This window comes from Condylura cristata, unplaced genomic scaffold (genome assembly GCF_000260355.1).
Source record: "Condylura cristata isolate star-nosed mole 26May11 unplaced genomic scaffold, ConCri1.0 scaffold00016, whole genome shotgun sequence".
Lineage (NCBI taxonomy): Eukaryota > Metazoa > Chordata > Mammalia > Eulipotyphla > Talpidae > Condylura > Condylura cristata.
The window spans coordinates 29,814,899-29,837,323 of NW_004567117.1; the positions used below are offsets into that span (position 1 = coordinate 29,814,899).

Genomic DNA, 22,425 nt, shown 5'->3' on the forward strand with positions numbered 1-22,425 from the left:
CAAAACATTGATACAGTGAAGAAACTGGTCCTTCCAGTGCCACAAGACCTACCCCTCACCTCATGTCTTGGCATTCCCTGCTGTCTCTGTGGCCTGGGCAGGCAGATGCAGCCAGCAAAGTGCAACGTCTGCCTGCCAACTGGTGTCTATTGGTTTGCAAGCTAAAGTCAAATCACATCATGATGTGAAGTGGGCACAGGTCACCTGTATTAGGGGACACTCAGGAGGGAGAGGAAAACCGGAACTGCCAGATGTTTAATACCATGGTTCCCTATGGAGAGGGTCAAAGATTTCCTCTTGTTTTTTTTTTTTTTTTAAATGTATTTATGCATACAGACTGGGGTACAGGCCAGAGGTAGGGGGGTGAAAAGATTCACCAGAGACAGATTAGGGAGCAGAACAGGTAGACTGACTGAAATACACTGCTGAGGGGAGCAGCAGGCAGGTCAGGAGAGGTCTGTGGAGCCATGTGCGTCAGCGCCCTGGCCAGGGATGGGGAGTGAGCACGTGCTACAGTGGAGGCGATAGTTTCATAGTTCTGTGCATCACCAGGGAGGGCCAAGTTTCAGATATTTTATTTAAATTATTAATCAATTTGACGCTAATTTTTTTTTTTTTAAAAACGGTGTTAGGTAGGGAACCAGTTCCATTTTTTGCGTGTTAATATCCAATCTTTCCAACACTATTTATTGAGACGACAACCCTTTCTCCATTGGGTATTTCGACCTTCTTGTCAAAGATTAGTATGAACAAAATGTATTTTTTACTGTGATTAGAAAACTTTGGAAGTCAGTGGGGATGTGGAGGAGATTCTCTAAAAGACAGATTACATTTGGAAATAATGCAAAAGAGAGTACAGTATGTTCTTTCAAAGTCAAACCAGAGCAAAGTCTGTGTCTCAGGCTTGGGGTTATAAGCGTGGGGTCACAAAGACCTGAACTGCCTGAATCAAGGACAAATGTAACGGTATCTGAGGGTCCGTTAAATTGCATTTTAAAAGAATTCGGAGAATCAAAACAATACGCAATCCCGCCTCCAGACGGGCCAATCATCCCCTCTTGGTCTTTTGATTGGCCAGTGCCACGCAAACGCTCTGGACAAGACATGCTTATTTTTAACATTGATTGGCATGATAAGGAATTCATCTATGCCCAGAGATTGGCTGACCTGTGTAGGCTCTGGCCAATCCGGAGAGGGGCGGGCTGGTTAAGCGTCAGGTTTCCAGGAGCTACCTTCCTGAGATGTACCGGTCAGCCTAGAAACTGGCTCCTTCTCTTCGGCCCTAATTCTGTGTCTGATGGAGCTTTCCTACCAGACCCTCAAAGTCACGCACCAGGCGCGGGAAGCGGTAAGAAAAGCGTATACAAGAAAGAATTGTATAGGGAACTCCTCTCACCTCGCAGCTGCAGGCCGATTCGCGCGTCTGGGGTTGCTCCGGCGACAGAGCCTCGCCGAGCGGCGCAAGCGCAATGAGGGTCCTGAGCACCCTTCCCGGGCCGGTCCATTCCCAGGCTGGTCTGGAGGGATGCATGCGGGGAGGGTGCGTCAGTTTGAGCGAATTTGGGAAGACGTCAGAATGGGCTGTTTTGAGGCTGGAATCTCAGATCTGGGAGTTAAAATACTGGTTCTTAGCCTAATTAGCCTGACCTTAGAAATGTAATTTCGCTCTCGGGCTTCAGTTCCCCATTTGAAAGAAAGGTAATTGGACTAGAATCCTTTTCCCGGGAAGATTACATTCTCTGTAATACATACTGTGATTTCCGGTTGTCTGTGTTATCTGCTGACTGGTCGGTGTTTTCACAATGAACCTGAATTAAGGAAGGACATACTATGTGCCAGACATTGGAGAAATAAAAGCTATCTTTTAGGAAAAAGAAAATAGACTAAAATAAAGATAGGTGGACCCCACTTTCAGAGAGTCTGATTTGCTTGTTTGAGCTGGATCTTGCATCAGTATTTTTTAAAGTCTCAACAGGTGATTGCAATGTGTAGCCAAGGTTATGAACCACCTCTTTAGGGTCAAAAACCTCATAATTCAAATTAATAAATTTTTTAAAAAGCCCTCTTTTTGAATTTACAATTCCCTTTATCAACCCCTCGATTTCTCTCCGACTTCTGGAAAGATGTGGCTATACTTGCCGTTGCTACTGGGTTGTATTTTTACCCACTCCAATGTGAGCCTGGACAACATGCCTCAAAAGCTTTGGGTTGACTTTTCATAAAGCAAATTTCTGGAGCTCACCAAGACTTCATTGAATCAGAAACTGTCTGGGATGGGTCTAGAAACTTGCATGGTGAGCACACATTCCAGGTTGGAAAACCACTGACCTAGATGTAAATTTGTTAAGTGAACTCAAGGAGCTTCAGTTCATCAGACCCAGCAGTTGACGGTAGTAAAGAGTTTCATTACTTGAACTAAGTAAGGAGACAGATGATTCTCAAAGTACTTTCTCCTTTCTAAAGGATTTGTATAGGACAATTGGTATTTGTAAAGGACAGGGAATGGGGTGGAATGTCTGGAATCTTGGTTGTGCAAGTGCAAGGTAAATTCATGATCACATCATACTTCTGCATGGATTGCATGTTTACACAAAATGGTGCCTCAATGCTTCCTTGGGTGGAGATTTTACTATACAAATGGATGTCATTTTAATGCACCAAAGGTTTTATTTTAGATCACTGAGGGTCCCTTCTTCCCTTTTTGCTTTGAATTTAATCAGTCAGAATGTATATGTAAACTTTAAGCAGTTTTTAATAACTGCAAGGGTTATTCTGATAATGCAATGTCTACTTTATCAGTCTCCTGGGTAATGATTTCATAGACATAAATATAAAACAATCAATGAATATATGATTGATAGCTAAAGGAAAAACCTATTTTATAGTCAAGTTTGTCATACATGTGTTTATTAAATTTAGTAGTCTTTAAAATTTATTTAAGCTTCAAAGCAAATATACTATTATATATATTTTTTCAGTGTTTTTCCTCCCCACTCTCTCTTAGAGAGAGTGCCTCCTATCTCCCTCTGAATCCTGGAACCCTCACAGTGTTTATTGATGTCCACAGGTTTTTGTGTTTATGGAATCATCTGTAAATGTCCAGTATTTGTTTTATCATCCTGGCTTGCTTTACTGCATGTGATTCTGTCAAATTCCTTCCATTTTGTTTAAAATGACTGTATTTAATCTTTCCTTATGGCTGTATAGTATTCCCTAGTATGGCTATATCACATCTTGATTCAGCCACCTGCTGATGGACATTTAAGGCTCTTCCATGTCCTAGCTATTATAAATAATGCTGCAGTGAACACAGTAGAATGTGTGTATGTGTGTGTGTGTGTTCTTGTTTTTTAGGGTTTGAGTGTGCTGCTCTTGGTCAGCCTGCTTCCCACACTTGATAAAGTGCCCTGCTTGATGCAATGAGTAGACCTCACACATCAGGTTGTTATAACTGACTATTTCTTTGTTGGTCCCTTCCTGCTCACCACCAGTAGACTTTATGCTCCTTGAAGGCAAGGACATTGGCAAACGTCTTTTCTGACTAATAAACTGACCATGCCTTTACCAAGCTTCTCTGTCTTTACAAATTGAATACCTGGGATGTTTTGACAATTCAGATTCTGTTGTAGGATGGGGTGTGTATCCCCAACTCCATGTCATACATTGATGTTGGTGGTGCTCCTGGGGTAGCAAAAACCTGGGAGTGGAGAAATTTTTTCTACTTAATTTTAAATTTAGTGTTTAATTAAAATAAGATTTTTTCCAATTTGTAAACCTCTGCCACTTGCTTTTTTACAACTTGAATGTAAGATCCTCTAAGATGTGCTAAGGGTAAGGAAGCTCTGAGGAGCCATTGCTTCCGTGTTTTTAATTTGACCATGTAATTAAATACAAGAATAATTGGTACAATGCACAAGGATGGTTTTTGGCAGGCCATAATTGATCTCTATATTCATGTGTACACATAAAATGATCTTGAAATAGGTTACTGTTACTTAATCTCATGTGTTATTCTATGTACTTTTTGAAAGTTGTTACTTTGCTTAAATGAAACTTCTTTATTAAAAATATCCACTATACGTGTTAGCCAATTAATGAGTTGACTAGGTTTTAAAATGTGTGTTGTTAAGTGCCTTAGCTTTTATTAATTGCAAGAGCCCCTAAAAAAAAAATCAGACTAATTGAAAATTTAATTACACCAATGTTTTTCTTCAAAGACTAAGGCTTATTAAACTTTAAATGTTCAAACATTTAAGCATCTATTGAAATACCAATAGCTATAAACAATGTGTACTTCTAAATACTAATTAAACAAACTCTAAATCACAATAAAGCTAAGCTGAATTTTAAGTAACTCTTATGTTTTAAGTGCTCTGCTCTTGCCCAAGGAAGATTAACCACTTCGCTGCTGACCACGGCCGCAGCCTTGTGGGCATCTTTTTAAAAACTGTGGCTGCTCTTCAACCACAGTCTTGTCCCTGGATCCAGAAAGGGAGAGTGACTTGAGAACCTGGGACTGGAACAGCTCACTAGTGTCACAGTGCTGTTCATGGAGGCTTCTTTTTTTAAACCACAAGAATACGAGAATATACAGATATGAACTTATATTTTATGTTTTGCCAAAATCATTATTTTGGGCCCTCCCTGTTAGTGCAGCAGGTTAAAGCTCAGCACTGTGAAGCTATCTGCAGCCATTGCACCACGAGTTCGATCCCTGGCCAGGGAGGTGACCCACATGTGTGGCAGACCTCTCCTGACCCGCCTTCTGCTCCCCTTAGCAGTGCATGTCAATAGATCTGCCTGTTCTGCTCCCGTCTCTGTCTTTGGTGAATCCTCTCACCCCAGCACCTCTGGCTTATACCCCAGTTCTTGTATGCATAAATAAATAAATCTTAAATATTTTTTCTTTTAAAATATTAGATGGTTTTACTTATAGGAGGAATAGAGGGTAGCCAAACAAAAGGTCAGGAGGAAATTAAAGGATGTCGGGTCAGAACAGGGGAGGGATGAGCACAAGGGACTGTGGTGATGGTTCTTGATGCTGTGGTTGTGGGAGATACGTGGGGATTACATCTAAGGACAGAAATCAAATATTAGACAAAAAGGAAGAAAATAAAATACACAGATGAAGAAGATAAAACAACACAAAATTTCTTTCTTTTTGTAAATTAACATTTATTGAGCTTTTTTTTTTTAAGATTTAATTATTTATGCATACAAGAGCAGGCCAGAGGTGCGGTGGGGAGAGGATTCACTAGAGACACAGAGGGGAGCAGAACTGGCGGATCTACTGAAATACACTGCTAAGGGGAGCAGCTGTGGGTCAGGAGAGATCTGCCACCCATATGGGTCACCTCCCTGGCTGGGGATTGAATTCATGGTGCAGTGGCTATGGTTAGTGCTACGCTTTAACCCCTTGCACCACCAGGGAAGGCCCCTAAGTTTTATTTTTATTTATTTTTTAAACATCCTTATTTTTTCACAATATGGGGTTTCTCCCCTCAAGTGGAAGGCTTCATTTTTTAAATGGAAAATGTATAAATCTTAGTGTTGTAAACACTAAGAAAGTTCATCTTCTTTTCTGCTTTCAACTGAGATAAAGAAACTGGTACCAGACTTCTGCTTTTTGCAGCTAAGGAGACTGGACTGAGGCTGTGCAGCCACCGTTTTCAGGCACAGGGCAGTGTCTTGAGAGAAGCCATACCCAGGACCGCAAGGGAGGGAGTGCAGAGGCAGAGGAGAGCAGTGTTGCTGAGGTGGAGAGACAGCCGGAATTTGGGAAGACTCTGGAGGTTAGACTGGGGTGAACGAGGACTACAGGTGAGGGGACGACACAAATTGCTCCATAATGCTGCATTGGGACAGAGTATGCAATGGAGTCTTTTTTCCTGTGGAAGGCACATATCTTGGATTTGAAAGGGCTTTCATTTCTGACTAGGATAGAGTCCTTATTAACACAGAGACTGTTGGGATGACAATGCCCCCCTGAACATCACTGGCGGTGTATTGCAGAGTAGAACGTTCACGAATTTTTCTGCTGAATTGTTGCTATCGTTACCAATAGAACTCCTGGCTGCAAATTTCCATAAGTGGAGCCTCTCTACAAAGAGTTTTCCGATGAGCGAAAAGTTGTTTTATGTTCCTGTGCAGGGAAAAGCCCTGTGTGCGTGTGTCTTCCCTGTTTTGTGTCTTTACCTTTGTTGAGAACATGCGCTCTGGTCACCAGTGTGGAGCTTTGCTCCCGCCAGGCAGTCCCCAGCAACACAGTGGGTCTCCTACAATCAAACTTAATTCTGGCACTCTCCACCAAGTGATGGCTTCAGATCCCACAGGTTTATACAACTGCTCTTCAGTCTGCACCTCCCAGCGCCTAGACTTCAAAGGCCAATTGCAAGTCCACAAGATCATATGTGCTTTTTGGCCAGCCAGCTTTAGCTATGCAATCATTTTCGACAAAGAAGTTTGTATTAGTTTCCTAGGGCAGCCATAACAAAACTCCACAGATTGGGTGGCTGAAACAATAAATATTTTTTCACAGTTACGGAGGCTAGAAATCAAGATCAAGGAGTTGGCAGATTTGGTTTCTTCTGAGGCCTCTCCCCTTCGCCTTGCAAACAGCTGACTTGAGGGACCCTCTGAAGGTTTTTCCACTGGCACCCCTGGTGGCTGTGTCCAAATTTCCTCTTCTTTGGACACCAGTCAGAGTGGATTAAGACCCATGCTAATGATTTTAATGTAATCATCCCCTAAAGGCCCCATCTCCACATATTCAGAGGTTTTCAGCGTCAGGATTTTAGGATGTGATTTTGGGAAGGGGGACAGAATTTAGCCCACAACAAAATTCTTAAACATTTGTATTAAAGTTATTACTATTTTATTTTTAAATACTACTGTAAATTGTATTCATTTAAATACTGTTGTTAAAATCTGTGTCTGGGCGTTGTAATATCTCAAGTAGATAGATTTCAATTGTCATTAATCCTTATGTATCTCATTTATGTGCAGCTCAGAGTAGCTGATATTTATTTTCAAACATGAATTGAAATGAAAGGTCGATGTTACCTTCCTGACTAGGTGATTTAGCTTTATTACTCCTGTGCTGGGGTTAGGAGAGGGTGAAGAATATGGGTATGGAAGAGGGGAGGGTTTGTATGTACTAACACTCCAGGAACATCACAATCCAATATTCCAGAGTTATTTTTTTCTGGGCCACATAGGAAATGGAAAACCGAGCTTGAGTGGCTTAACTTCTTTATTCTTATTCCTGGAAGAAATCCCTTCCTATATTTACTCAGTTCTCCCTTCTTGGTAGGTTCTGGATTCCAACTTCTGCTCCTGTAGCTCCTGAGGTTGTTGAGTACATTAGTTACCATCTTAGCCTTTTAGAGGTTAGCAGATGTCCTTGGCTTCAAATGCATGGTCATGTCTACGTATCAGTGAACACACACAGGCAAATCTATAAGATAAAATCTTAGTATAAAAACTGCTGTAGCAAACAGTTTGTAGATGTATGTAATTGACATACGTGTACCTGTAAAATAAGATTATTGTACAAATGAATGAAAACTACCCATGTGAGAACAAACAGAAGCTATTAATTGACACCTTGTGTGGTAAGGGAATCAGCCACCACACTGCAGGAGGCGGAAAATCAAAGGCAGGCAGGAGAATGGGAAAACTTTAAAGTGGGAAAGAAAAAGGCTTCAGGTATTTTTTGTTTGGAAGTTGTTGACTTGGGAATTCTGGAGGTGGGCTAACTAGTAGCAGGATAGTTTGTGTGATTGATTTGGAGAGCTTACTTGGGTTTCTCTGGTTGGTCCAGACTTGGAACCTGGAGAGAGTGGCAATTGTTAATCAAATCCTGACCAATCTGGGCCAGTTGCTACAGGGGTTGTGATTTAATTATTAATTTATAGTGTGGTTTTCTGGAATGCTTGCTGGAGAGGTTGTGGTTTGACTTCCTGAGCCTATGTTGTTCTGGCCATAATTCATTTATATATTTGTTCTCATCCTGAAAGTACTATAGCTCTAACAAAGAATATATATTTAACACTTGCTTACTAACTTTCATAGAAGTTGTATCCACTAATAAATCTAGTAACATATGATAATCTGATCCAACATGGCAGGCTATTAATCTTTTGAACTTTGCTCACCTGACAAGTGAAAATTGTATCATAGGCTTTTTATTTGCATTTTATAAGAGTGATCATATATTCACATACTTAAGTTATTTGTGTTTCCTATGAGCCATTTTTCCCTGTTTTTCCCATTTTTCTAGAAAAGTATGGTCCTTTTTAAGTTGATTTGTGGGTAATCATTACAGAGAATTTTCAGTGTCAAGTAAGTTACTAATATCCATCCCAGTTTATTAGTCTTCTGACCTTGTTTTTCTTTAGCATTTTTTATGTAGTCTTTTTAATTAATGGTTTCTGGGTTTAATGTTCAACAAGGCCTTAGTTACACTGAGAGAAAGCAAACAAACCCATGTCAAGTGCTTTTATTTACTTATCTATTAATACAAATGCAATCTGGGGATAATATTCATTAAAAGGATGTCATTGTTAACAAAGAGGCAAGCTGACAACAAAAGTATAATTGATTTTAAAATCCTCAGTGAAACTGCGGCTTTTCTTCCTCAGACTTCTGGAAACGTTCTCTAGGCAGGGAGGCAGCCACTTGGCAGATGGCAATTTATAAGTTCAACAATTCAAAGCTACAGGATCCAGAGTCCCAAAAGTCCCACAGAGCAAAAGACTGGTCTTTTTGGAAGTCTTAGGGAGTAAGTCTTACTCCCTAACTTCCCACCCACTGCCTTTGTATTCCTCCCCCCAGATTCCATCTCCAAGTCCTCAGTTTACCTTCGGAAGAATCTGTTCTTGAAGTCTTTAATTGACTTAGCCATTAGTGGTGCAGTTTTCTTTACAGGCTTCTTGCTGCTGGCAACCTGCACCCACTGGGAACTGCTGGTGCCTGAGGTGGGCTCAATGCTGCAGCCACTGTCACTGCTGGAGGGGGTAGCACTGTTTCCTGTAGGGTAGCTGGCAGGCTTGATCTTGACTTTTTCTGGAACAGCTGCTCCTATTTCAGATTTCTGCTCCTTTGAAATATCAGAAGGCGGGTTGTTCATGGAGTTGAAACAGAGCATCTTTGTTTGTCGACCCTTGGGTTTATTGGCATGTGCTGATCGGATGTTCATTGTTAGTACTTGCAGCCTTTGCTCTTGGGCTTCCTGGAGCCGAAGGTACATCTCCCGCCACGATTCGTGCTCTGTGGGCATTTCTTTCTTAAATTTTTGGTTACAGTGAATTTTCCATAATTTATCTGTTTCTTCAACCAGCACATGATTGTATTTTTCTATTCGATACAGCTGATCAGGGGTACAGCTCTCCAAAACAGGTTCAAGAACAAAGTAAGGAACATTTCCCACTTCAAAGATCGAATTGATGTTATTTTTAAGTACCCGGATGCACTGCTCCCGCAAGGTCATCATATGGGGAAGACAGGCGGTCTTGGAACCAGAAAACACCTGCATCTTAGAATTCATTCTGTATCCAGTAAATCCAGCTTCTTCCTCTTTGTGGGGGGTAGACAGTACATTTTGCTCCGGTAGGAAGGTTATCAGTTCAAAAGCAGGAAGGTAATTAGCCGGTAGCCTGGATAATGGGAGGTCAGGCAGGATTGGTGAGGCCCCACCAGGAACCTTGTCCAGGTTGGCCAAATGGGCCCCAGTTGGCTGCAGTTTCTCTGACTTGATTTCAGTCACCTCAGGCAATTCCTCACCCAAGTTCAAGTGTTCACTAGTGTTTTTAGAAATTTTTTTCAGTCCCCTATCTTCAAGTGAAATTGTGGATGTTTTCATAGTCCTTTTCTTTTTCTTCTTGGGCTGGTCATAGTTGAGGTATGACTCAAAAGACATGGTGGGCTGCTCAAAGTTATCATCAGTGTCTGCCTTCCTGACTTCAGGGTGTGAGCTCACTGACTCTTTAGCCAAGTTAAAAGATTTTAGTTTCTCTTGAGCCTTTAGGTTGTTAGAAACTTCCTTAACCTTGAGCAACTGGTCTCCTGCCCCCATTCCTGTGTGTGAACTGTACAAACTCTGTTTGTTTTTGTTGGATTTCATGTCCTCTGAGTTGCTGCTCTTCTGTTTTTTAAAGCCGCTGCTTGAAATAGTCTCTGAGGCGGGAGAAGACTTCTGCGTGCTGCCGCCTGTTTTTTCCTTCTCTCTCAGGACGCCCCTAGAGGGCGGGCTCGCCTGGGCGCTCCCCTGGGAGCAAGGCCTGGCCTCTTCTCTGGAGAAGTATTGGGACGACTTCCGGTTGGTGGGCGCAGAGGGCTTCTCGCTTCCCTGGGCACCCACTGCGCATGTGACCCTGAGGGGAGATTCGTGTCCCTTGCTTAGAGTCACGGCCCCTTTCTCCTGCTGTGCGTGGTGGTGACATTCTTGGCGGAGCCGCTGTCTGTCACTAGATGCCTGGGGGTGGCCTTCCCCAGGCCTCTGCCATGCATCGTGGGTTTCACTGGGGCAGCCATCATCGTCATCCGGGGACATCTGCAGAGGACCTGTGGTATTTGGAAGAGAAAGTCCGCAACCAGAAGATTCCGAATCTAAAGAATAAACCGGAAAGATTCTGTGGGCCCCCTGGTGTGGCCTCTCTGAGAGTGTTTTGTGTTTTTTCTGTCGGTGATCAGGACCATCTGGTCGGCTGCTGGAGACCTGGCAGTTTTCTTCGTGGCCTCCCTCCTCTTCCTCCTTCAGACCCGCACCCCCGGGGCGCTTTCGGGAATCGCGCTTCTCCAAGGCCTTTGCATCAGGCGCAGCGTTCCCTTCCAGAGGAACCAGCCTGTTCCACTTGGCCACCAAGTCTCTGGCCAGACTGCCGACGTGCTCGTGTGTGCTCAGCCGACCTACAGTCTGCCCAACCCCGGTCCTCCTCAGAACGGTTGTGGTGACTGGCAAGACCGAGAGTTTCTTCAGACCTTTCCGCAGCTTCCTCGGGTCGGGGTTGTTGGCCAGCCGCAACTGCAACTTCTCCACCTCATAGCGCAGCCACCCTTCCGCCATGGTCGGGGCTCAGCTCGCAGGCTGCTCGGCCTCCTATGGTGGGTGACTGTGAGGCAGGTTCCGGGTGCGCGCGCGTGTGGGACAACGTGGTCTGGGCATGCGGCAGCCTGCCAGGGGGGCAGAGTGGAGCCACCCACTGGAGGGACTACTGCGGAGTGCAGTCGGAGAGCGAAAGAGGCCCTGCGCGCCAAGCCCTGCCTTATATAGCCCTGATCCCTCTGTCCCCCGCGCATGGCTGAGAGCCACACCCTACTGACCCCACAGGGTGGTCCTGCAGGTGGTCCACTGAACTACTTCCGTGCTCACCACCCTAGAGCTGCACCTGCCACTGATGAGCCCAATTCCACTCAAAAAGAGTTGTATTAAGCCCTATTTTAAGAACGAGGGAACTGAGGTCAAAGGAATCGGACAGGAAAGGTGAAGCGGGAATTTGAATTTAAGTAGTTTGGGTCTGGTGTTGAGTGCACCCCGAGGGATAGAAGCCCAGAGACAGAGGCTTGTCTAAAGTCATAGTTTCACTCCTGTGAGGGCAGTAATAACCTGTGTATGATCAGCACCCAGAATAGAGTCGGAAGTAGGCATCAAATATTATTTTGGAGTGAAAGCACGTTCATTTGTTCTACACATCACAGACCTGAACATCAGTTATATTTGTCTAAAACACCTCAGGTGTCCCTGAAGGCACTTACCTTTATCTAAAAGGACTGAGTTTATTATCGAAAGTATTACTATTAAAAAGAACAATATATGGGCCCCTATGGCAAGGGAAATAAAAACAAATGAAACAATTGGATTTACTTCAAATTTAAAAACTTATACAACAAAGGGCCTCCCCGGTGGTACACAGGGTTAAAGCACAGCATTATGAAGCTATCTGCAGCCACTGCAGCATGAGTTCCATCCTTGGCCAGGGAGGTGACCCACATGGCACAGCAGACCTCTCCTACTTGGCTTGCTGCTCCGCCCAGCAGTGTGTTTCAGTCCATCTGCCTGTTCTGCTCCCTACTCTGTCTCTGGAGAATCTTCTCATCCCCACCTCTTGTCTGTACCCCAGTTCTTGTATGCATAAATAAATAAATCATATAAAAAACTTAACAAAAGAAAATTTCAGTAAACTAAAAAAATCCTACTGAATAAAAGAAAATATTTACATTACACAAATGACAAGGGATTAATATTCAAGATAAATAAAAACTAAACCCAGCAATTAAAAATGAACAACCCAATTAATAAATGGTAAGCAGAACTAAACAATCTGGCAAGGAAAGTATCTAGAAGACCAATGGATACATGGAACAATGTTTATCATTTAATAAGGGAGATGTAGGTTAAGATGGCAATGAGAAATCATCTCATACCCATCAGAATGGTAAATGAACAAACAATAACAACAACAAAAATCAAATGCTGGAGAGGATACAGAGAAAGAGGCAATGTACCTCATGGTGGGAATATAAACTGATACAACTATTTTGGAAAGTGACTTGGATTTAACTTAAATCCAAGAGCTCATCTTTTATTTATAGCTGAGTAGTATTCCATTGTTTCTATACCACATCTTCCTAATCCATTCATCTGCTGTTGGGAACGTGGGTTATTTCCATAGCCTTTGACCTTTTCTTCCTCACCGTCATGCTTCACCTCGGAAACCTCACTTTGTTTATTAATGGCCTCTAGTTTTTAGAAGTATTTTACCTTGCCAAATTGTCTATTATGTAAATTTCCAATATTTCTTTTTTGTGATTCTGACTTGCTTGACTACACATAATTCCCTCAAATTCCCTCCATTTTGCTGTAAATGGCAACATTTTGTCTTTATTTATGACTGAATAGTATTCCATAGTGTGGATATACTACATCTTCTTGATCACATTTATGTTACTTTCATATTTCCTAGTTATTATAAATGGTACTGCAATAAACATTCTAGACCATATAGTTTTTTGAGCTGATGATTTCACAGTCTGAAAAGATGCCCAGAAGTGGAATTGCTGGGTCATATGGTATTTCCATAATAGTTTATTTAAGTTAAGTCCAGGTCACTTTCCAAAATAGTTGTATCAGTTTATATTCCCACCATGAGGTACATTGCCTCTTTCTCTGTAACCTCTCCAGCATTTGATTTTTGTTGTTGTTATTGTTTGTTCATTTACCATTCTGATGGGTATGAGATGATTTCTCATTGCCATCTTAACCTACATCTCCCTTATGAAATGATAAACATTGTCCAATAGGAGTTGGACTAAAAAGGATTGTACTAAATGAAATAAATTACAAGGAAGAATACAAATACCATATGAGTTCACTCATGTATGGAATATAAAGGGAAAAAATGCCTCCCAGATGGCATAGGGGTTGTCTCAGTGGTATAGCCAGGATGGCCTGAGTTTGATCCCCACCCAGGGAGCTGACCCACCTAGGACACAGCAGACCTCTCTTGTCTCACTTACTGTTCCCTTCAGCAGTGTGTCTCGTAGACCTGCCTGTTCTGCTCCCCATTCTGTCTTTAATGAATCCTCTCATGCCCTCCCACCTCTGGCCTACACCCCAGTTCTTCGATGCGTAAATAAAAAAAAAAATCTTTAAAAAAAAAAAGAAGAAGACAAAACTGAAACAAGAGGAAATCTAGGAATCTGACAGTAGAATTGAGGCTGTCAGAGTGGGAGGGTGGGCAGTGGGGAGTGAATGGAGAAGGGGCCCGATGGATGCTGGTAAAGAAATGGATGCTTTGAATGTGGGTGTGGTGTGGTAACATCATCTAAAGAGATGTGAACTAATACCCCCAAGTCATAGTATTGTAAACAAATTTTACCTTGACGAAAACTAATCAATTAAAAAATACAGATGCTGCCATACAGAAACATGCATTCTTATGTTTCTAATGCTGGCAAGAATATCAACCAGTTAAGGGCAGAGAGGAGCCATTTAACTGTTTAAAACAATTTTTTTTAACAGTGCCTCATATTCTGAATATCCCCCCAGTTAATTGATTTTTCATTACTTCAACTAGTTCGTAGGCTTACAGAGCTCCTCACAACTGGGATTCTTAAGTATGTGGCCCCTTAAAATTTCTAAGAAGTAAAACCACCTCAGTGGTAGAAGATGATAACTGCTGGGCATCACAGGTCTCTGTTGGCAAATAGCTTTCTCTCACATGTCAAATCCAATCTATCCAGGTGGTTATCCAGAGTAATTGGTAGAGAACAACAGTGTGAATATGGAGATTAACTTCAGTTGTTTACTGAAGAGATTTGCTTGGTGAATTCAGCCAGTTTTCTAATCCTCTTAAATCCATGTAATACCACTTAGGATGTAGTAAATGCAGCACCAAACTCATTTTAGGACTGCTTCCCCCTGTATTTCGTCCTCCCCTGCCCCCATTTCCTGTCCTCTTCCAGGTGATGGTTATCACTAGACATGCCAGAGAAGTTGGAAACTAGTTAGAAGAAATGCCTCCTCTGGTTAGCACTGATTATGCCTTTTCCAAAATACTCATTCATACTCATTTGTGGACAAAAACATTGCAATGGGTAGCAGATTTGGTAGTTGTTGCTGAAACACTATTGCTAAAATAAACAAACTATAGATAAATAAGTGGTCTTAACTTAAATTGCCAATACTGATCATTCATCCCTTGACCAGATCAGATCTAATTAGATCCTAGCAGCTCTCACAAACACACCTGCCATGTTCTCCTGTCCAATCAGGCAAGCCTCCGTGGTGGTTCTTCCTATGTTTTTTATAGTTAGATGCTTAAATACAAGAATTTATATTAAATTCTGTACATTACTGAGCTGTTGTTCATCTTTTCCCTCAATTTTCTGCAATAGTCAACATTACTATTGATTAGTTTACATTTCCCCCTTCATTCAAAGTGTTAGAGATACCCCAAACCTTACAACTTTATGTAAGAATTCCTGAGTTACTATTTTCTGTATTCTCAGTGGTATGAATTGAATTGGCAGTGATTACTTACATATATCTATCATGCAAATGAATTGCATTACTTACATAAATCAAGTTTAAATAAATGATAGGTAACAAATCAGATAAATAAAATAAAAATCACCACACTCCCACAGCCCAGGTATACTAAGGTGATAACTAAGGGCAAACTTTAGTGTGTATACATATATCCTTCTAGATCATTCCTGTATGTGTCTTTATGCACCTTCATGCACATCTATAGGTATGTTTTCTCAAAACAAAAGGTTATTCCAAATACTGTTCTTTAACCAGCTGTTTCCTGAACCAGGGTTAATTCAGGATCTCTGGTTATTTATTTTTTTAAGTCTCTTTGAATTAGCACAGCTGCTCCCCACCTCCCATCTTCTCTCTTTTTATTTTACTTATCTTCTCAAATTCTCAGTGACACTGACTTGTTCATGAAACCATACCAATTATTTTGCAGGACATCTCCCTTTCTAAATCTGTCTGCGTTCTAAATCTGTCACCTTCTTTTTTTACACCCAACTGGAAGTTAGTTCTAAAGACTTAATGGGATTTAAGTTACACCCTTTAATTTACTTCATAGGGAAGGAGGAGTTGAAGGATGTGTGTTCTCAACAACTGTGTAAAGTGAGACTGTTCTGCATTTAATATGGGGTCATTGTCCTTAAACCAGTGGTGGATTAAAAAAATGATTGACCCCATAGGCAATACTACAATGTCACATAACGCATGTGACATAACTTGTCCAGATGGCATTGACCTTTGCGTCCCGTGGATCTATTATCTGTAGGAGCATGAATTAAATATAATACCATAGTTCATACTCATTGAAAACACATGCCTCTCTTAGGAACACTGTGTTCTCAGCTCAACTGACCAGTTCTGACAGTATGTTAAATAGTATAAGTGCCTTCCCTGGGTCTGCAGACTTTCCTTTTGATAGTTTCAGTGCTTTGTCAGGTTACACAGCATTTTGAAACTTAGGAAGTTTCCTGGTAGAAACAGGAGGTAATCAGGAAACAAATAAAAAGCAAATTAGAACCGTTGGGTATGTATATTCAAGCTTTTAAGTGAATATTAGATGCAGGGACTGTAAAATAGAACTATAATAAAAACATTTGAAAGAAGAAATGTGTCCTTTTTAACTGTTTGTTTTTGAGATGGAAAGCTTAATGTAAAATCCAGATCTTATTACAGAAATTGAAATGAGCTCATGCAAATTAATCTCCATTGCACCCGTAAAAAAGAAATTAAAAGCACTAATGTTGCATGTGGTGTATATACAGTAACATTTCCTAAATATCTTCGGGTCTAAAACTAGGAATGATATTCAATGCTTCCTTTTCCTCAGGCTACAGCATCATAGGATTCAATTTTGAATCTGATAATGGAGGCATTGTTGTTGCACAATAGCCCACAAAGGAAATGAAGGAAGAAGAAAACAGCCAGGTTACTGAAGCAAAGACAAATGAGACACCTCGATGAGAGGTTCACTTCTGGGCCTCTTTGCTTTGGTAGACAGAAATTAATTGAGCATCTAATTGTGTCCATTTCAAGGGCATACCATCTTTCACAGTTTAAATTGACCACTTGTTGGTGAGCCATTCTTAGATTTTAAATTCAGAAGACAAATTTTGTGTTAACTTGAATGGCATGAGTAGAAAGAGGTTATAGATCTGGCAAGCTTTACACCTTTAATTAACAGATTTATAAGAGCACATTCTGGGTTTCAAGTAACAGTGCATCTTAAATATTCAACACTAGATATTTGAATAGGGTCTCCTTATCTCTCTTTTCTATTCTTACTAAATTCTGCACTTCCATCAATCTCATCTCAAAGAAAAAGTCAAATCATTATTTCAGGGCCCGGAGATTCCAAGTACAAGCTGTTTCACAATCTGTGTACTAAGTAAACCATGTGTGGAGCAGACTCATTACCAAACAGAATTCCAAATTGCTGAACCAAAGGTGTCCTCGACTGCCATCATCTGCCATCGAGGTGGGGACTATTTGCCAAACTTTGTGATTCTAGAAATCCTAGAAAAGCTCTTGACTGGAGCTGGGACAGTGACTGTATTGCAGGACTATAATCAAAACTCTGCACAAGCCTCTCTGATAGACTTTGAAAAATATAGTCAACATTGGTTGGATCAGTTTAGAACCTGGAGGTTCCTCTCCCCCATGAATTAGAGTTTTGCCTTCTTGTTCATCCTGCTCAAGCTTGAGTTCACTTGGTCATTGGTTCACTGTTTGAAAGACTCTCCAAGGAGCCTAAAAGGAATTTGAAGGAGATAATTCTGACCCATGATCTAGCTCGTTTCGGGAAATCCAGAGTCCCTGCTCTGGCTATTGGGCAATGAAACCCTTAGGTTTTGCAACCTTTGTGGGGTTTGTGTGGATAAGGGGTGGGGGGAGGAGTGCCCAGGGGCGTCTGGAGAGGGCAAGTAAGGTACAGAGGAGTGCCTTTGGGTGACTCATTAGGACACTAGAGAATGAGAACACCTGAGGCCACATCAGCGTCAAACCCCCCCATCCCCCGGGCCAGCCTGCCCCTGCACACCTATGGAGGCTGGAACTGGGAGCCCTGATGTCGCCCATCTACCAACGTGGTAATGGAATTTCTTGCTTTAGTGATTTTCTGATCTGTGAACATGTGAACCCAGGCCAATGCATTTGTTTGCTTTTTACTTACCAAAGTATTAACTTTAAACAATAACAGGAGTATAGACTAAACTTTCAGATGCTGTGCTTCCAGCCGGTTCCTTTACCCGGAGAAAACTAGGTATTTAGGCTTTTTCTGCAAGTTTTTGCTTGACAGCGTATCTTAAAATTAGGTAGATCTGCATGCGCTCATGTGGAGCAATCTTCAAGATACATTATTAAATAGAAAAGCCAGGAGTCCAAAAAGTATATTCAATTTTTTAAAAATTTTTGAAGTTTTTGCATATATATGTTGATGTGTCTGTACCCTCCTTCAGAACCATCGTATAATAATACATTAACAATGGTTGGTAAAGTGAAGAGAGGAACTTTGTTTTCAAATTTTTGTACTAGTTGAGGTTTTACTTGTCAGATTTAAATATTACTTTTTAATTTAAACTTTCTCCAAGTGACACAGTAATCTGAAGGTGGGCATGAGTAGATGGGGAGAAAACACATTGTCTTCAAAATCATTCCTTGTTAATATATATGGATCCAAGCCATTGTTTTCCTCGGTGCATAGCATTTCATAGTAAGGGTGTACTGTGATTCACTTAACCACTGGTGGACATTCAGGCTATGTCTAATTGCTTGCAAATACAAACATTAATCATTGTGCATAGAGCGAGTGTTTCTATAAAGCAGTACAATTGCTCTCCAGTAATATATATGCTGGGTCAGTCAGTATGTGCATTTTTCATTTTAATGGATTTTGTGAATTTGTTCTGCAAAAAAAAATTTGTACCAGTTTACAATTCCACCAATTGTATCTGAGTACCTTCCAACTCCGGATATTATCAAAACCACAACATCTGTTTACATTAAAATCTTTTGAGAAGTTTACTTTTGTCCCAATGAATTGAAGAAATATTAACTATACTTAAGATGGTTTCTTCACTTTTATGTGCATTGCTTCTTATAATAAAGCCAAAAAAAAAAAAAAAAAGTATAGGGTCTTCCCTGGTGGCTCAAGGTGTTAAAGAGCTGCAGCACGAGCTTGATCCCCAGCCAGGGACTGACCCACATGGTGTGGCAGGCCTCTCCTATCTCGCCCACTGCCCCCTCAGCAGTTATTTCAGTCACTCTGACTGTTTTGCTCTCCACTCTGTCTATGGTGAATCCTCTCACCACCCCCACCCCCTGCACCACTGGCCCATACCCCAGTTCTTGTGTGCATAAATAAATAAATCTTTTTTTAGAAAAGAAAAGAAAAAGGTATAAAGAGAAAGGTCTACTCAGAGGATCTTGTGTTTTCTTTTCTGTCTGGTTAGTGTATCCGGTGTCACACTGCCACAGCAAGCTTGTTCTAGCCCATTTATCAGAACAAGCAAGTGTCACTGTGCAAGACCTGCCAGCTGTGCCCTCAGGGCAGGGAGCAACACTCACAGGGACCTAGGTGAGAAGCTGCCACCCTTCCTATTATTCACTTTGAATAATGTTAAAATATTGCATGAAATTATTTCTATTTTCAATCAGACCATTAATTGTATATATCAGGGCAAAAAAAAAAAAAAACCTACCTGAATTATTTACATTTAATTTACATTTATCTCAGTCTTTTTTTTTTTTTTTGCATTTGAAAACAGCATTATGGAGATGAATTCATATAGTGTCATTCACTTAAGGTGTGCAACTCAGTGACTTTTGGCATACTTACAGCTAGGCAACCCTCATCACGATAGTTTGGGAACATTTTCACTCTCCCTTAATTGCACTCCTAAACAGTCACATCCCTTATTTCTCTGTTCTCCCAAATCATCCCTTCACCGTTATTCTTTTACACTCCTTTAAAAGTTCTCTCCCAAGAATGGCACATCTTCAAACAACTAGCAACAACGAATGTTGGCAAGGATGTGGAGAAAACAGAACTCTCCTGCACTGCTGGTGGGAATGCAAACTAGTACAACCACTATGGAAAACTGTTTGGAGGTTCCTCAAACTGCTAAACATGGAGCTTCCCTATGACCCAGCACTGACTATAAAAGATACCTGCACCCCCATGTTTATTGCTGCTTTATTTACAATTGGAAAAACATGGAAGCAGCCCAAATGCCCAAAAGAAGATGACTGGATAAAAAAGATGTGGTACATATATACAATGGAATATTACTCAGCAACCAAAAAAGAGAAACACATGCCTTTTGCAGCAACTTGGATGGAGCTGGAAAAGATCATGCTTAGTGAGATAAGCCAGAAAGAGAAAGAAAAATACCAGATGGTTTCACTCATAGCAGGAGTATAATGGACCAGGCGAGAAAATAACAAAAATAAATGAACAGCCATATACCAGAGACATTTTGTGGAGGTGGAGTGGGGAATGGGATCAAAAACGGGGTGGGGGGTGGGGAGGGAAGTGCACGGGATTATGGTGATGGCACACAGGTGACTTGGTGATGGGAAACCCGCGGGGATTACAATTGAGATGGAAAAAATAAAAATATACAAAATGATGTAAAAATAAACTGTTCTAAAAAAAAAAAAAGTTCTCTCCCGAGATTTTTTTTCTGTTCCTGAGTTTCCTGGTCCTGCACAGACCCTCACTGAGGAAATTCAGAGCTCTGAGCCAAACTCAGTGAAGAGGGTACATGCGGCACTGAGGAGCAGGGGAAAAGCCGGAGCTCTATTTCTCAGCGTCCTAATCCAAAGAGGACTTTGCATCAGTGCATGTTCAGATCGGGAAGAAGCGCATGCTTCCGGAGTGAAGTGTGGGGAGACCCCAGGACACAGAGACAGAGCACAGCAGTGGGAAGCCACCACTGACCCTGACGGGGCGTGGACCCCACAATAGAGAAAGCGCTGCCAGGCTTTGCCCCCACGTGATGTCCAGGACACTGCAGTGGAGCCTCGACATCCAAGGATCGTGGAAATCGCCGGAAATATCACTCAGCGGTGTCCTGGGCAGCCTCTCTGGTGTGTGCATTGCTTTGGGGATTCAGTAATCCCAGACCTTTAGTTCCTAAAGGTATATGGCATGGACTAGCCTGCCTTACACCAGCGCTGTGCCTATTCGGAAATTAAAAGGCGGCTCTCCTGTGAGACACGTGACTCCTGCTGCTGCAGGGTGTCTAATCTTTCCAAGGAGGTCTTTTGAAATGGTGACTAAAGTGGGGTATTAGGTTTGAGGAATTGTTAATGACACCATTTGTTTCTCAGTTAAGTCCACTAAGAAAAATGGGAAACCACAGTTGTTTGCTTTTTGGCAAATTTGGATCACAGATTTGTTTTTGGCAAATTAAAATAGTAGCTTCTCTCTGGTTGGAAGTGAAATGTCCAGGGGTGGGAGTGGAAGCTGGTGAGGAGGGGGCAAGATAAGGGGAGAGTTGAGGGAGGCAAGAGCTTGTGTGTGGTATGTGGGGTGTGTGGTGGGGGGCAGAAGACCTAAGTTCTGCTCCCAACATTTTGTGGGCTTCTGAGAAAATCTCTAAACTCTGCAGGCACCTTCTAGACTCCTAAAATTCTGAACCAAACCCCAAGCATACATTTGAGAATTGTGCACATTTAGAAACAAATCCCAATCGATCTTATTTCTGCTGGTTTAATTTGTGGCTATATTTTTATTTTGCAACCTTGATTTAGAGTGATTTTTTGATAGTGTTCATCTTTATTATGCAATAACGGAACTACCTAAATTTCACAAGTATTTTTTTTCCTCTTAAGACACTAGATGGCATTATAGGCGAGGCAAATCAAATTACCACAAACCAACCAAACCCAAACAAAAACAAACAAGCCCAACCAAATCCAACCAACAAGAAGCCTGACAATAATAGCAAAGCCAGAAAACAAAGACGAAAGACTTTGACCATCATTGTACTTTCCACCAGTTACAAAACCTTCAGTCTTCACCGCGAGTGGTGCAAAACCTCCAGAAACATGAGTGAACTCCGGGCATAGTGTGAGTGGGCTGGGCACAGAGTCCGGATAATCTCCTTTTGGCTACCAGCTTTCAAACTTATTTACTGTGACAGTTCTGTCTGGGAGCCAGCAGGCCTGTGAATACAACAAAAGCTTCCTCTTGTCTGTGATCATTCTATTGCACGAAGCTAGGCTGCACGGTCAGCACATGTATTTACAGTAGCAAGGTTACAGAGACAACCTCAATGCCCAAGACAGAGGAGTGGGCTAAGAAATGTATATCGTCACCATGGGATATGCTACCAGAAAGACAAAAAGGTGAAATCTTGATGTTGGTGACAATACGGAAGGAACTGGCCAAGCGAAGTAAGTCACAAGGAGAAACACAAATCCTGGGTGCTGTCACTGATTGTGGAATATAAAGAAACCAAATGAAGGAACGGACAAAACCAAGCTAGGTCCTGGAAATCTGACTGTAGAACTGAGGCAACCAGAGAGGATGGGGACACACTGGACTATGGCAGAGGACTATGGGTGCCTTGGTGGTGGGCGTGGGGTGGTAACATACATCTGAGGAAGTGTGAACCTTAAATTATATACAGTGCTGTAAATCAACTATCCCTCCATCAAAAGTAGTTGTTTAAAAAAAAACCCAATGTCTCATTTTGCCCCTTCAGTTGAATTCATGACATGCAGTTTAAAAAAAAAAAAAATTACCTAGTGGAACTATCATGAAATGTCTGCACTATACCAGGCACAATGAGAGACATGAAGAAATCTTTAATGATACTTCCTTTTTTAGGATGCCTTGAAAGTCATTTGAGAGCACCCCTAGAAGCTGAGTCTACCCAGAA

General features: G+C 41.6%; 1 protein-coding gene and 1 pseudogene across 1 annotated transcript in view; one reads left to right on the forward strand and one right to left on the reverse strand.

Annotated features, from left to right (window-relative positions):
• The first annotated feature begins 1,275 nt into the window (after positions 1-1,275).
• Positions 1,276-22,425, forward strand: part of KATNAL2 (katanin p60 subunit A-like 2) — a 60,894-nt gene continuing 39,744 nt past the window's right edge. Inside the window, exon 1 of the mRNA XM_004683883.2 lies at positions 1,276-1,348. Within this exon, the coding sequence (XP_004683940.2) occupies positions 1,298-1,348 (51 nt within the window). The 5' untranslated portion in view covers positions 1,276-1,297. The remainder of the gene's footprint in view (positions 1,349-22,425) is intronic.
• LOC101636051 lies at positions 8,858-11,065 on the reverse strand (annotated as a pseudogene).